The 14,503-nt window shown below is 41.8% G+C and overlaps 1 protein-coding gene across 1 annotated transcript in view; it reads left to right on the forward strand.

Moving 5' to 3' along the window:
- The window catches only part of LOC126355560 (mucin-5AC-like), a 95,674-nt gene that overhangs the window by 6,451 nt on the left and 74,720 nt on the right, over window positions 1–14,503 (forward strand). Inside the window, exons 2-3 of the mRNA XM_050005921.1 lie at window positions 2,348–2,526; window positions 11,676–11,889. Coding sequence (XP_049861878.1) covers window positions 2,348–2,526; window positions 11,676–11,889 — 393 coding nt within the window. The remainder of the gene's footprint in view (window positions 1–2,347; window positions 2,527–11,675; window positions 11,890–14,503) is intronic.

Raw genomic sequence — 14,503 nt, forward strand, 5'->3', positions numbered from 1 at the left:
GAATACCAAATTTCAGGCATTACCCCTCACCACGGACAACCCAGTAGCCTACGCCTTTCACTTAACGTCTGAGAGCAGCTGCGTTTACGTACGTTTTCCAGTGCTAACAGAAAGCCAAGTGGTACCTATGACAAAAGTACTCACCGGTCAACATTATTGAGTGTGACACTGTACTCATTACCCCTGTGCATCTTTTCATAGGTGAATTCGGCCCTGACTTCATTTTTATGGATGAAAAGGCGCGACGGCTTCGAACAGCACAGGTGGAGGAGCTCTTGGAACGACAGGATATTCAGCGAAGGGGTTATCTTGCCCGTTCTTCTATTTAAACCCCATCGACCACGTGTGGAACTCTGTGGGGACTTCCACATGCACTAATGACCGTCCAGCAGTTGTCGACTCTACTGGTGGGGGAACAGAACGCCATATCACACGAATTCCTTACTAACCTTGTGGTCAGCATCGGAGCACTTTTCAGAGGATACAGTGCCGTCCGTGGTGACCACACACCCTATTAAGAACCATGTCCCGACTTTTTTAATGTCTGGGGGACGATCATGAATAAGGGTGACTTCAGCGTAATTATTGTCTTTCAATGAAAGTGTCGTTTCTGTTTGTCTCACTAGGTATTTCTTTGAGTTACCTTCTGCGCTATACTGTAGCGCTTTTTCTATGTCTGTGTATGGTCCCAACTTTGATCGAGCTGTGAAACTTGGCTGCGACGCATTATGGGAAAGTTACTTTCGCCCTTAAGTTTTGCTCACCTGTGCATATACCGTCATAATACGAGAGGCGTTCGAGAGATAATGCAACACTTTTTTCTCTAAAAGCAGGCACATTTGATTCAAGATTCCAATTTACTATAGTATTCACGACTCTTTTGGCTATATTTTTCAACACAAAGTCCGTTCAGCGGGAGGGCCTTCCGTTTCCTTACTTGGAGGCACTGCATGCCCGCATGGTATCACTTTACTGGTCGACATCGGACCCGACGTCTTGCTGCATAAATAAACTCCCCATCATGTACGTACTGCTTCCCGTGGAGTGCATCCTTTATTGGGTCAAACAGACGGAAGTCGGTAGGCGAGAGATCCGGGCTGTAGGGTGCTTGCACCTTTGAGTACCCCAAATGATGGACAAGTGTGTCAGCGCTACCATCAGAGATTTCCAGTTGTGCAGCGAGATGGTTGATTACGATCCGTCGAACACCTCAAATGTGAGTGTCCGCATGTTCCAACACTGCAGGAGACATCTTTGGGCGATCGGTCGGCACGGGAGATCGGATAGGTTTTGGCGACCTTGCTGCATTGATGCCCCGCGTAGCGACTCACCGTGATTTCGTTCGCTGGCCAGGTCTCCGTACACATTCTGCAAGTGCCTATGAGTATTTGCGATGCTGTGTTTTTGCACCGAAATAAACTCAAGAACAGCTCTATCCTCGGCATGTACTTACGTCACTCACGTCATTTTGAAGGCCACCTATCGGAACTTCATGAAACTATAGGGACTGAAGCGGGAATATTCCACAACGTACCACAACAAATTCCTCATTTTTTCGACCGAAATTGGCCGAGAAAAAATAATGTGTTGCATTAGTTGTGGAACGCCCCTCGTAAATACAATTTTCTATTGATACCACCATCTCTCTGCATGTCCAGGCATTGTTCTCGGTACATTAATTAAGTTGTGTTCCGTCGGCACAGTGGATGCGTTGCGCAAATGCGAGAATAGTTGACACTTATTTATTTCTAATTTCTGCTACCAGTCACTTTTTTATTTTTTATTTAATCTAACATAATACAACGCGTTTCGAACATGTTCTGTTCATCTTCAGGCGTTTATACATACATACATGCAGAGAAATGTTACTTAATAAACAGTCTTAAACCAGATTAATCTAGAACTCATTGTCCATTGTTTGTTACCGTAGCGGCTGATGTGGCATTTGAGGGGTAGAAGAATGGCACTGGATGGCTAGAAATCGAAATCAGTGATGTCTTCTGCTGGTTTTCTTACTTGTGGTTGACTATGTATGATATCACAGCGATTTCATCATCTTGCTGCTTCACCTGCATCACTGGTGTAATGGCGGAGCTGTTGATTAACATTGCACTATTGCACATTGTATTTTGTCAGAAATTAGAAATAAATAATTATCCCACACAGTCACGTTTCACAAACATAGCCATTATGGCCGAGAATAAATAGCTGACACTGTTGACTCTGCTTAGCAGACCTGTTCAGCAGCATGTGCAAGGAATCTGTCAACAAATAAGGAACTCTATGCTGTTTTTCGTGACGTGTATTTAAAATAATGATAAGGCAATCCGAATGTTTTATTGTACAGAGCTTGCAGAAGAAAGCGGGCGGGTCGCCGTCGAGTGTGATCAGGACCAGCCGCCTGCAGCCTCTACCGGAAGGCAGCGGCGACCAGTTACTGCCGCCCGAAGACGGGCCATCGAAACAGCGGCTACCGACGGCAACAAAATCAGATACCTCTTCAGCCCACAGCAGCAAACATAGCAGGTACCTCTTTCACATGTCTCGCAGGTTCTGTTTCGAATCAAGATATCACTGCCTACTATTTCATATTGATTGTCTTCTTCTGAGTGGGCGCCACAGCCTCGATAAATTTGAAGAACGAGATAATTTCTACCAGGCTGTTATTTTAACATGGAACTTTATTCATTCTACTAGTTAGTTCCAGCTTCTGTCATTCCCAAATTCGTGACAAATCTGGATACTTTTAAGAAGGCGATTCGTTTATTAAAGTCCGATTGGTCACGAAATGGAAACCACTGTGAATATCAGAAATATTGTATTTATAACAGTTAGCTACACCTTTGTGGCGCTACAGAAGAATGCTGAAGATTAGATGGGTAGATCACATAACTAATGAGGGGGTATTGAAGAGAATTGGGGAGAAGAAGAGTTTGTGGCACAACTTGACTAGAAGAAAGGATCGGTTGGTAGGACATGTTCTGAGGCATCAAGGGATCGCCAATTTACTATTGGAGGCAGCGTGGAGGGTAAAAACCGTAGAGGGAGACCAAGAGATGAATACACTAAGCAGATTCAGAAGGATGTAGGTTGCAGTACATACTGGGAGATGAAGCAGCTTGCACAGGATAGAGTAGCATGGAGACCTGCATCAAACCAGTCTCAGGACTGAAGGCAACAACAACAACAACAGCTACACTTTCCAGCTACTTCTCTAAATATTCGCCGCTGCGACTTAGACATTTGTCGTAGCATTGTACCAACTTTCCAATACCCTTGCCATAAACAACAGCCTCCTAAGCTTTCCGTCCGGTCTCTACGCTGGTCTGAAACTCGCTGTCTGTGCCAGAATGTTACCTCCATAGCCAGAGATTCGTAAGAGCAGACACGAAACTCAGGGGGAGCCAATTACGGGCTGTATAGTGGGTGATCGAACACTTCCCATCGAAAACGCTGCAGGAGCATCTTGATTATCCCTGCAGAGTGCGACTGAGAATTGCCATGAACGAGGAAAAGTATGACAGCTGTGTGGGGTGTATGGCATCGGGCGAAATGTCTCGGCAGGCACTCATACTTCGCGGGCGACACTATTATCTAGGCATCTTTACGTGCTCGCTATGCGCTTAAAACTGAAAAGTGTGACGTGACGCCATCGAAGGGCGCACTAGAGACACTGTGGAAAGCTTCATAGAATTTTCACTGTGGTTTCCATGTTTTGACCGAGCGCACCTTAAGCCTACAAAACGAAATAGCCCTCGTATAAAACAAAAGTTATTTGTTACACAAACTTCATGGTCATCAGTACACATGACCTTGGAATAAGTATCACACAACTTTTTGCAGCCGCACCATATGTGTTCAAGTGCGTGCGAGAAAATTTGGAGGTATGGATGACAGTGACATTTTCTACCATGTGTTATGTAATTTCATAAGTTAAGAACAAATTAATGTCTTTGCATTTTCGTAATAATTAGAATGCACAAAATATTAGTCACTCCCTTAAAAGAGAACGCTGGTCAATGTGAAGGTGGTCACGTGATCTACCGCCGCCGACATACGTCATGGCAGTGAAGTGATGTGTTACAACTGTTTGTGGTGTGTGTGTGCTGCTTTTCGTATGTAATCATTGCAGTCGATATTGAGACGTTACAGAATGGCAGAAAGGAACGTCGTGTTTGGATATTCCCATGACCACTCCATGAATAAAGTTGTTTTATTTGTTAGTGTATCAACAAGGACGCAGTGACGACTCTACAAAGGGCGGTGTACCACGCGCAGCCATGTAATATGACATATGATGAGTGGTCTTAAGAACTTCCTAAGCGACAGGAACCAGTGATGAGTGTCACGCATTACACTGTTCGGCAGGGGCTCTATTTCTGATATTAAAATGTGTGCTCCTAAACCTGTTTACTGTGAGAAATTGAAATATGTAAACACAATATTGTTGTCAGGGATACTTTATAAAAAAATGCCGCATCCAGTACTGATGGAAAGTGACAATTTCTTGTTCAACCGCACGTGGAAAGAATCAGACGTCATTGGGTTATCCCCTGCCATACCTATGTCATTACGACCACCTGAATAGCTCATTAACTCGAAGGGCGACAGCCGGTCGCTGCCTCGGCAGTAAACCTTCACGCTTCCCAGAGGCAGGAGTTTACAACAGTGGTGTTAGCCGTAATTTGTATAAATCTTAACGATTCGGTGTTTTGGCTGACAAGTAACCATCTCTGTCATATTTCCAAGCACAGTTGAACTTATAAGTTCCTGTGTTTAAACTGATTTAGCGATTTAGCCTGGTGCTGAAAGTAAGTTGACTGCTAGTTTTTACATATAAGCTTTTCTCTAGTTCTCTAGTATTAATGTAGTACAGGTGTATTACTGAAGAGGTATTTTTAAATTTTCAGAAATACCGCGTCGTCGTGGATGTCGATATGAGCCAGACAATTTCTGCTATGTCTGTTGGAAGTTCACCTTTGTCAAAAATTTAACAGTCATAAAGAAAGCATATAAAGATTACTTTGTAGTAGAAGTAGGAGATCAAGATAAAGAATGGGCACCAAATTTCTGTTGTGCTTCATGTTACTGCAAATTAATTCGGCAGTGGAAAGGTAAAGACAATGTTCGCTGTGGCCATGCTGTGGAGAGAGCCCGAGGACCACGTTACTAATTGTTATTTCTGTCTAACAAAAATTCAGGGTTTTACAAACAAAAAATCGAGGAGACCCACTGTTTACCCAGATCTGGTCGCTGTGAAGGTGGTCACGATCCCCCGCCGCCGACATACGTCATAGCAGTGAAGTGGTGTATTACAACTGTTTGTGGTGTGTATGTGCTGCTATTCGTATGTAATCAGTGCAGTCGATATTGAGATGATGCAAGTGCAACATTATGACAGTCTTCCAGTACCTTCAAGAGCTCCAGGTCAAATTCGGAGTGACAGTGAAGTAAGTGGTACTGAAGAAATCACAGATGATGATGCTTTATATCACTGCACAAGTGAGTCATAGCCACATTTGTTAACACAAGCGGTTTTAAATGATTTAGTACGTGATCTAGGACTAAGTAAACAAAACGAGCAACTGCTTGGTTCAAGATTACAAGAGTATAATCTACTCCACCAGAGGACTAAACCAGTGTGTTCAGGCACAGAGAACATGCCTTTATTTCCTATTTTGCAACAGCCAGAGCACTGACATTTTGCAGTGATGTTGCTGGCCTAATGAAAGTGTTGTACTTCACCTACATTTCACAGGAGTGGAGACTTTTCATAGAAGCGTCGAAAACAAGTCTCAAGGCTCTTTTGCTAGATAATGGAAATAAAATACCCTCTGTTCCAGTAGCTTACGCCAGCTTGACCAAAGAGAATTGCGAATTCGTACAAAGGATGTTAAATTCAGTAGAATACAATGAATACAAATGGAAAACATGTGCAGATTTCAAAGTAATTGCTAAGTAGGGCCTACTGGGAATGCAACAAGGCTACACGAAGTATGCCTGTTTTCTTTTCTAGTGAGATAATCGAGACAGAAATTCTCATTACGTGAAAAAGAAATGGCCTAGGCGGAGATGGAAAGTTGGCGAAAAGAATGTACAGCGTGAAAGTCTGGTAGCTCCTGAAGATACACTACTTCCACCGATTCACACCACACTTAGCCTAATGAAACAATTCGTAAAGGCTATGGATCCAACAGGCAGTGGGTTTCATATCCAGCTACCAGGTTCCCCAATCTTTCCGCTGCAAAAATAAAGGAAGGAGTAGTTGTGGCTCCACAAATCAGGGAGCTGCAGAAAGATGGAAATTTTGAAGCACGTTTAACTGACAAAGAAAAGACAGCATGGGACTGTTTCAAGATGGTGGTAGAAATCTTCCTCTGAAAAAGAAGAGCTATTAACTACAAAGCAAAGCTGAATGACATGATCAAAGCATATCAAGATCTGAGGTGCATATGATGCACTCCCATCTGCACTACTTCACAGCGAGTTGTAGTGACGTATGGCATAAACATGGCGAATTATTCCATAAAGACATTCCTACCATAGAAAGGAGTTATGAAGGGCAGGGGGTAGCTTCTATGTTAGCAGATTATTGCTGGAATATCATTCGAGAGAAGAAAGATTCACAATACAACAGAAAAAAGTGATATGCACTGCAATACAGTGGATCATTTTTGTAAATTTTCTGTATTTTCTCACGTCAAATAAATGCTACAAAGCGTATACCAAAAGATTACTGTGTTATATGTTAGATCCCACCCTCCGTTAATGTGATGAACTTATAATATCATAAAAACGTGAATTTATTTATCGAATTTCACCTCATGTTTACTGCACTATATCAGAAACAGAAAAGAGAAATAAAATTTCGATTACTCATAAATTATCACTGAGAGGAAAAAACTAAAAACAGTTTTGAATTCAGCGCTCAAAGTACAACTAGGATCAAAACGTATTTTTTCAGAAACATAAAAAAGTTATTTTTTGTAGAACAGTGTTATTAATGAAAATCGGTTCCAAACCAGACAGGAGTTGGTGTTGTCAGTGAATGCAGGTCCTGCTCAACCAGTTTCCGAGTTTTGTAGGTGTTTCTGGTACTTGATCCACTCATTAAGGTTGCAACGGTGTTTATTTCAACATTCTTGGTGTCCTATTGTTGCTCTTTACCTTCACGATGAGTATGCTGTGGATACATTCGTCTTCCAAAACGACAACGCTGTGTTTACAGAGCTGCATGCATACATTCCTGGTTTGATGGATGAACCACTCAGGCACACTATCGCACCTCTGCTGGCCCGCTAAATCACCCTATCTTATTCGTGTAGAAAATTTTCTATAACCGTTTCTAACAGCAGGTGAAACTTAGCAGTAGCATCCCATCAGTTTGGTAGTTATGTGGGATCTAATCATCAATGAGTGGTTTCAGTTGGATATGGCATATGTGAAGTGACTTGTGAATTCTTCCCTCACCGAACTGAGATCAGTATCAAAATTAGAAGCACTGTTACACGGCGTTAGCGTGATATGTTTTAGGGGTGACTATTCTACTGTCCGATGCGCTTACCTGTCTGCGTTTTTATTCTGTATATAACATGTGTTTCTTATATATGATAAATGTTTCGTCTGTAGTTGAAAACGCGGATATCTGTAAACTGTTTGAATAAACGTAATGTAGCAGATCCCTTTTATCTTAAAATTTTCCGTTTAATCAAGTAGTACATCCAATATCTAATGCCTTTTGTAAGACATAAAATTATCCCTAAACAAGTTAAAAATGTTGTACGAGGATCATTTAATGAACAATCTATCAATTTTTTACAGCTGTTAATACGTATAAGGTAACTAGCAACAGTCTGAAAAGTTTGTAAGGGTGTTGCAGGGGAGGTTGCGCTGAGAAATAATTGTTTAAAAAAATCTGTACACTGCGCCGTTTCCGAGTTATTTAGCATTAAAAGTTCGCCAGTTAGGTCGTTACGAAAGAAAATTCAGGCACTTGCATGCCCTAGAACATGGCAATGCACAGTCTTTAGTGGGTCCTTTAGATACACCTTGCTGAAATGCTCGTCCACACTTAAAATGTGCCTTTCTCGCAGGTGATAATTTTTGATTAGGAGAGCAAAAGCTACGACTATTCGGTACGGGGAAACGAAATGAAGAACACGTTTGGCGAAACCGCCGCTAGCGAGCTGCAGAATTTGCGCGCGTGAGAAGGTAACTTCAATACTAAATAACTCGAAAACGTCACAACGTATCAAATTTTTTTCTGAACAACTATTTCTCAGCATACTCTTACCCGCAAAACACTTACACGGTTTTGAGACTGTTTCTGGCCGTCCTGTATGTGGAAACGTCGCTTTAGCGCTTCAACTGTAATCTTTCTTCTACACGGTTACGAAGCTTCGGATTCCGATAGATGGGAGATCCGTAGTCAACGAACTCGTTACAAACGATGAGCTGTAACTGAATTCTTGGCTGCGGAAAAAGAAAACGTGGTGAACATCTGAAAACGATTGTGTGCCGTATATGGTAAAGATGCAGTCGATAACAGTGCTGTTGGACAATGATTAAGGAGACTTAAAGTGTTAGGAAGTGCAGAGACTAAAATCCATGATCGTCCACGTTCGGGACGTCCTGTCATCGCCACAGCTCCCGACATGGTGAATCATGTGGATTCCATTATACGTGCATACGGGAGCATCACAACTCGGCAATTGGCTCTACAGTTATCGGTGATCTTGACTGAGGCTCTTGGATATTGAGGATGTGTTCACTGTGGTTTCCACGAATACTCACAAAAGAAAAAAAATCTATTTCATTTTATCTTTTGGGGTAATTTAAGGCTAATGGAATGATCTTTCTGTCAAGGACAGGTGACGAAAGATGTGTGCATCACTTTGAGCCGGAAGCAAAAAGGCAGTCACTTATGAGGCATCACCAAAATATAAGAATTCAAGGTAGTTCCCTCAGATTCAGAGTCATGATGACAGTCTTTTGGGGTAGTGGTAGTGTCATTCTCGTGGTGGATGTGATGCCAAAAGGGTCAACTATTAATTCAGAGACATATGTCAATACTCTGAACAAAGTCACCCCTGTAAGATAGATATGATTTTAAACTCATAAACCGTGTTCTGTCTGACAACAATCCAAAAGAAATCTTGTACCAACAGGATAAAGCACGTTCACACACAAGTCTCAGAACGCAGCAACCTACCGCCAAATTGTGTTGGACATTATTACCTCAGGCATCCTACAGCCCAGACCTATCGCCCTCGGAATTCCATCTGTTTGGGCCATATTCCCCAGGGACACACTTTGAAAATGATTCATGCAGTGGAAACGTGGCTATGAGCACACGACAAGAGCTTTTACCAACGGGAAATACATACTCTTATCTAACGCTGGCGTAAGGCCATAGAACGTGATGAATAATACATGTAAAAGAATCGTTTACTGGCATTGTCAGGGAACTATGTATCTTAAGAATAACTATACAGGGTGGTCCATCGATAGTTACCGGGCCAAATATCTCACGAAATAAGCATCAAGCGAGAAAACTACAAAGAACGAAACTCGTCTAGCTTGAAGGGGGAAACCAGATAGCGCTATGATTGGCCCGCTAGATAGCGCTGCCATACGTCAAACGGATATCAACTAAGTTTTTTTTTTAAAATAGGAACCCTTTTTTGTATTACACATTCGTGTAGTACGTAAAGAAATATTAATGTTTTAGTTGGACCACTTTTTCACTTTGTGATAGATGGCGCTGTAGTAGTCACAAACGTATAGGTACGTGGCATCACGTAGCATTCCGCCAGTGCGGACGGTATTTGCTTCGTGTTACGTTACCTGTGTTAAAATGGACCGTTTACCAATTGCGGAAAAGGTCGATATCGTGTTGATGTATGGCTATTGTGATCAAAATGCCCAACGGGCGTGTGCTATGTATGCTGCTCGGTATCCTGGACGACATCATGCAAGGATCCGCACCGTTCGCCGGGTAGTTACGTTATTTAAGGACACAGGAAGTGTTCAGCCACATGTGAAATGTCAGCCACGACCTGCAACAAGTGATGATGCCCAAGTAGGTGTTTTAGCTGCTGTCTCGGCTAATCCGCACATCAGTAGCAGACAAATTGCGCGAGAATAGGGAATCTCAAAAACGTCGGTGTTGAGAATGCTACACCAACATAGATTGCACCCATACCATATTTCAATGCACCAGGAATTGAATGGCTACGACTTTGAACGTCGTGTACAGCTCTACCACTGGGCACAAGAGAAATTACGGGACGATGACTATTTTTTTGCATGCGTTCTATTTAGCGACGAAGCGTCATTCACCAACAGCGGTAACGTAAACCGGCGTAATAAGCACTATTGGGCCACGGAAAATCCACGATGGCTGCGACAAGTGGAACATCAGCGACCTTGGCGGGTTAATGTATGGTGCGGCAATATGGGAAGAAGGATACTTGGCCCCCATTTTATTGATGGCAACCTAAATGGTGCAATGTATGCTGATTTCCTACATGATGTTCTACCAATGTTACTACAAGATGTTTCACTGCATGACAGAATGGCGATGTACTTCCAACATGATGGATGTCCGGCACATAGCTCGCGTGAGGTTGAAGCGGTATTGAATAGCATATTTCTTGACAGGTGGATTAGTCGTCGAAGCACCGTACCATGGCCCGCACGTACACCGGATCTGATGTCCCAAGATTTCTTTCTGTGGGGAAAGTTGAAGAATATTGGCTATCGTGATCCACCGACAACGCCTGACAACATGCGTCAGCGCATTGTCAATGCATGTACGAACATTACGGAAGGCGAACTACTCACTTTTGAGAAGAATGTCGTAACACGTATTGCCAAATGCATTGAGGTTGACGGACATCATTTTGAGCATTTATTGCATTAATGTGGTATTTACAGGTAATCACGCTGTAACAGCGTGCGTTCTCAGAAATCATAACTTCAAAAAGGTACATGTATCACATTAGAACAACCGAAATAAAATGTTCAAACGTACGGTACATACGTTCTTTATTTTAATTTAAAAACTTACCTGTTACCAGCTGTTCGTCTAAAATTGTGAGCCATGTGTTTGTGACTATTACAGCGCCAGCTATCACAAAGCGAAAAAAGTGGTCCACCTAAAACATTCATATCCCTTTACGTACTACATGAATATGCAATAAAAATGGGTGTTCCTATTTTAAAAAAACACAGTTGATATCCGTTTGACCTATGGCAGCGTCATCTAGCAGACCAACCATAGCGGCATCTGGTTTCCCGCTCCAAGCTAGACAAGTTTCGTTTGTTGTAGTTTTTTCGTTTGACGCTTATTTCGTGAGATATTTGACCCCGTCACGATCAATGTACCACCCTGTATATTGAGAAAAATTGTGAAGCATTATTTATTGAATGACCATAGCACAAGCAAGAAAAAGATTTCACATTCAAGCTCATTCAACTACTGAAATTCCTTTACATATGTAATGGTCCTCTTGAGAGAGCGTAGGTTTCTAAGACGAAGAATTTTCTTGTCGGCTTAATGTCGTCCCCTGTTTACCCGTTATCAGTTCTGTAGTAGATTTGATCAGCACATGGAACAAATATATAGTCTCTGTGTAAGGTGGCAGTGACTTATTCCCCCCTGTGTGTTCCAGTGGCATAGCGACGCCGACGAAACGCAGTAGCTGGACGCACACGTACGCTTCCTGGCTGCAGAACCACCAGCAGCTGCACGTAACTCGGCTGGAGGACGACGTCCCCGGACAGCAGTCGCCTACTGCGGAAGACGAAGCCTTCTTGAGCACTGTGCGTCTGAGTTCGCCCAGCCATCATTCAGTATCTACAGTGACAAGCCAGACAGGACAGCAGGTACAGCGAAAGGTTTCAGTATATAGCAATGCTGCAGCTGTTAACTGCAGAGATTTTACAGTAATCAATAGTTTGATTTTAGAAACAAATGTTGTTGCCTTGAAATACTAGATAGGAGTATTTCCAGATACTGCAGTGAAAGATGTGTTCTTAACTGTGACCCAAACCCATAAACCTATTGCCAACAGCTCTTTCGAATTCTGTGATACTGAATTCTCAACAAACAAAAGGTGTTCAAGTCACAGTACTGCTTCTTCGTGTAAAAATCCTACATCACTGACTTATTCGCATCACCCAAGATTACACGAGGAATGTCACAATTTTCATTATTAAACAATGGAAAATCCAGGATGGAATGTAACAATACCAGAGAAGGAAAGTTGCTCCTCACCATATACAGAGAAGGAAAGTTGGTGAGTAGCAATTTTTATTATTAACTATGTGTGTTCGTCGATGCGCCTGGCGCTTTGCTTCATTTGAAAAGAGGCAAAATCGTGACTCGTCGGACAACACTACACGCCTACAGTCAAGTACCGCTGACTTCACGCGCTCATTGGCCCGTTGAAGACGTGCAGATTTTGTAACAAGATACTGAGTATATTTTTGTTCTTCTGTTTATCATGTACTTTTTAATTTTTATATGTTCAACAGTAACTTTGTACTTTGTCTTTTCTGTATTTTCTAAATTACGATGGTAACTCACAAGAGTCGAAGCCGGTAAACTGGTATAAACCCAACCAATACGATCAAAACGGTTTTTCGATAACAAATCTCGTGATCGTATTTGCCAATGTCAAATTTCTGTGTCGGACTTTTTGGGAGCGAAATCTATAGATATGCGTAGTAGAGTCAGTTAAAAAGTTTTCTGGGTGTAGAGATACCTCATCTCGTAAAAAATAGCTGTTATGGGTGTTTCAGCTACTGTGACGTCGAAGACAGTTCTTTTCTTTTTTTCCCAACTTGACGGCACATACCTTAGTAAATGATAGCTATAGTTCGATTGCAAACAGTGTTTTCAGTCATAGAGAGGATGTTCTGTGTAACATTCAAAAAGATTTACAAGGAATTTACACGTCGGGTTACGCAGAGAACTCAAAATATAAGCACCTGCAACGTATTATGTATAAGTGGTCAAGAATCCATCAATATCGTCTGTCTCTAAAGTCTGCTGCAAGTCAAAGGAATTCGTTACACTATTACAAAATATGATGACATATAAGCTAGGAAAGCCACACGTATCTTATTTTGGAGGTTGCAAACTCCATTGCGGGGGTTGGAGATCTCGAGGATGGGCATTATGAAAGAAAGAAGCATCTAGAGGGCACAGATGTGAACTGCCCTTCAATATTGCCCGTCTTTCGGGTTCTGCTTCATGCTGGAATGACTCGAGAAATTGAAAAAGTCGAGCATTAACTACACGGATGACAGATTTATTAGGTGGCCACTAAAGTATCTATGTCGTTTAGGAACAGTAGGGGGCATTTAAATAGCTAGGAGTTTCTGAAAAAGTAAGTAGTCAGTTTTCCATAGTAAAATTTTCCTTTTTTCGGTACCCGCTGTGGCCACGTGTCTTTATGAGTTATACTAAGTTTCCGATAAATCCAGTAACACAATATATCGACAGCTGTATTTCAACAAAACCCTCTGCCATGCACTTAGCGGTGGTTTATAGAGTATAGATATAGATGTAGGTATAGAACTTCTCATTGGCAACCGAGAGAGCTAAAGCAATCGAAGCCACATGAGCCAAGGAACAAACAATATTTTGTAGTGGGAGTCTTAATCGTACATTGAAGAATAAACTTCGACTCTTGTAGTGAGTTATATACGTAACCGCTGTTGCAATTAACGTAAAGTTGTCCGCACATCGTCAGAAGGATCAGTAAAAGAAATCTAACTCACCATAAAACTGCTAGAATTCTCTACATATCTTTTTGATTGATTTGACTGTTATTTTTCAAATTTAGTTTCTGTTCTGAGATAATTAAGTTACTTCACCTATTGAACATGTAGGTATCTGAAACAATCGTTACCAAAAGTTAAATTAGTACTTGACTCGAAACTTGATGGTACACGAAGAATCTACCTCTGAACGTCAAAGGTAGTTAAGCGTCTCTTATTTTTATGACCATGCATCAGGCACAGATCCATGGTCTATTAATTTTCTAAACATGTCGGAGAACCGTTGAAAAAAAATGTTTGGGATGATTAATTAGGAGTTTTACTTAAAATATATGAGACCCAGTATCGACTTTACCTGTGTAGTGATTCCCTGGCAGGTAAAAGGGGCTGAGAACAAGTAACACATTTAGAAAACCTATATAAAAAAATGTAAATGTTCGCTCGTTCAAAATCTTAGATCTACGAAAGTTCTTCACCGATTGCTTCAAAATTTTGACACAACCGTACGTTCATAGACGTTGCCGAAATGTTGTATTTATGGTTTATCAGTCTATGACTTGAATACTACTACGGAATCTGAATTTCCAATAACAACTGATAAGCCTCAAGGTCAAAGGAAGTGGGGAGAGAGGAAAGAGGAGGTGGGCAGAGGAGTGGGAGGAAGTGAACACAGAAAGCGAAAAGGAATAGATAGAGAGAGAGAGGGGCAAAA

Source organism: Schistocerca gregaria, chromosome 3 (assembly GCF_023897955.1).
Source record: "Schistocerca gregaria isolate iqSchGreg1 chromosome 3, iqSchGreg1.2, whole genome shotgun sequence".
In the NCBI taxonomy this organism is placed as follows: Eukaryota; Metazoa; Arthropoda; class Insecta; order Orthoptera; family Acrididae; genus Schistocerca; species Schistocerca gregaria.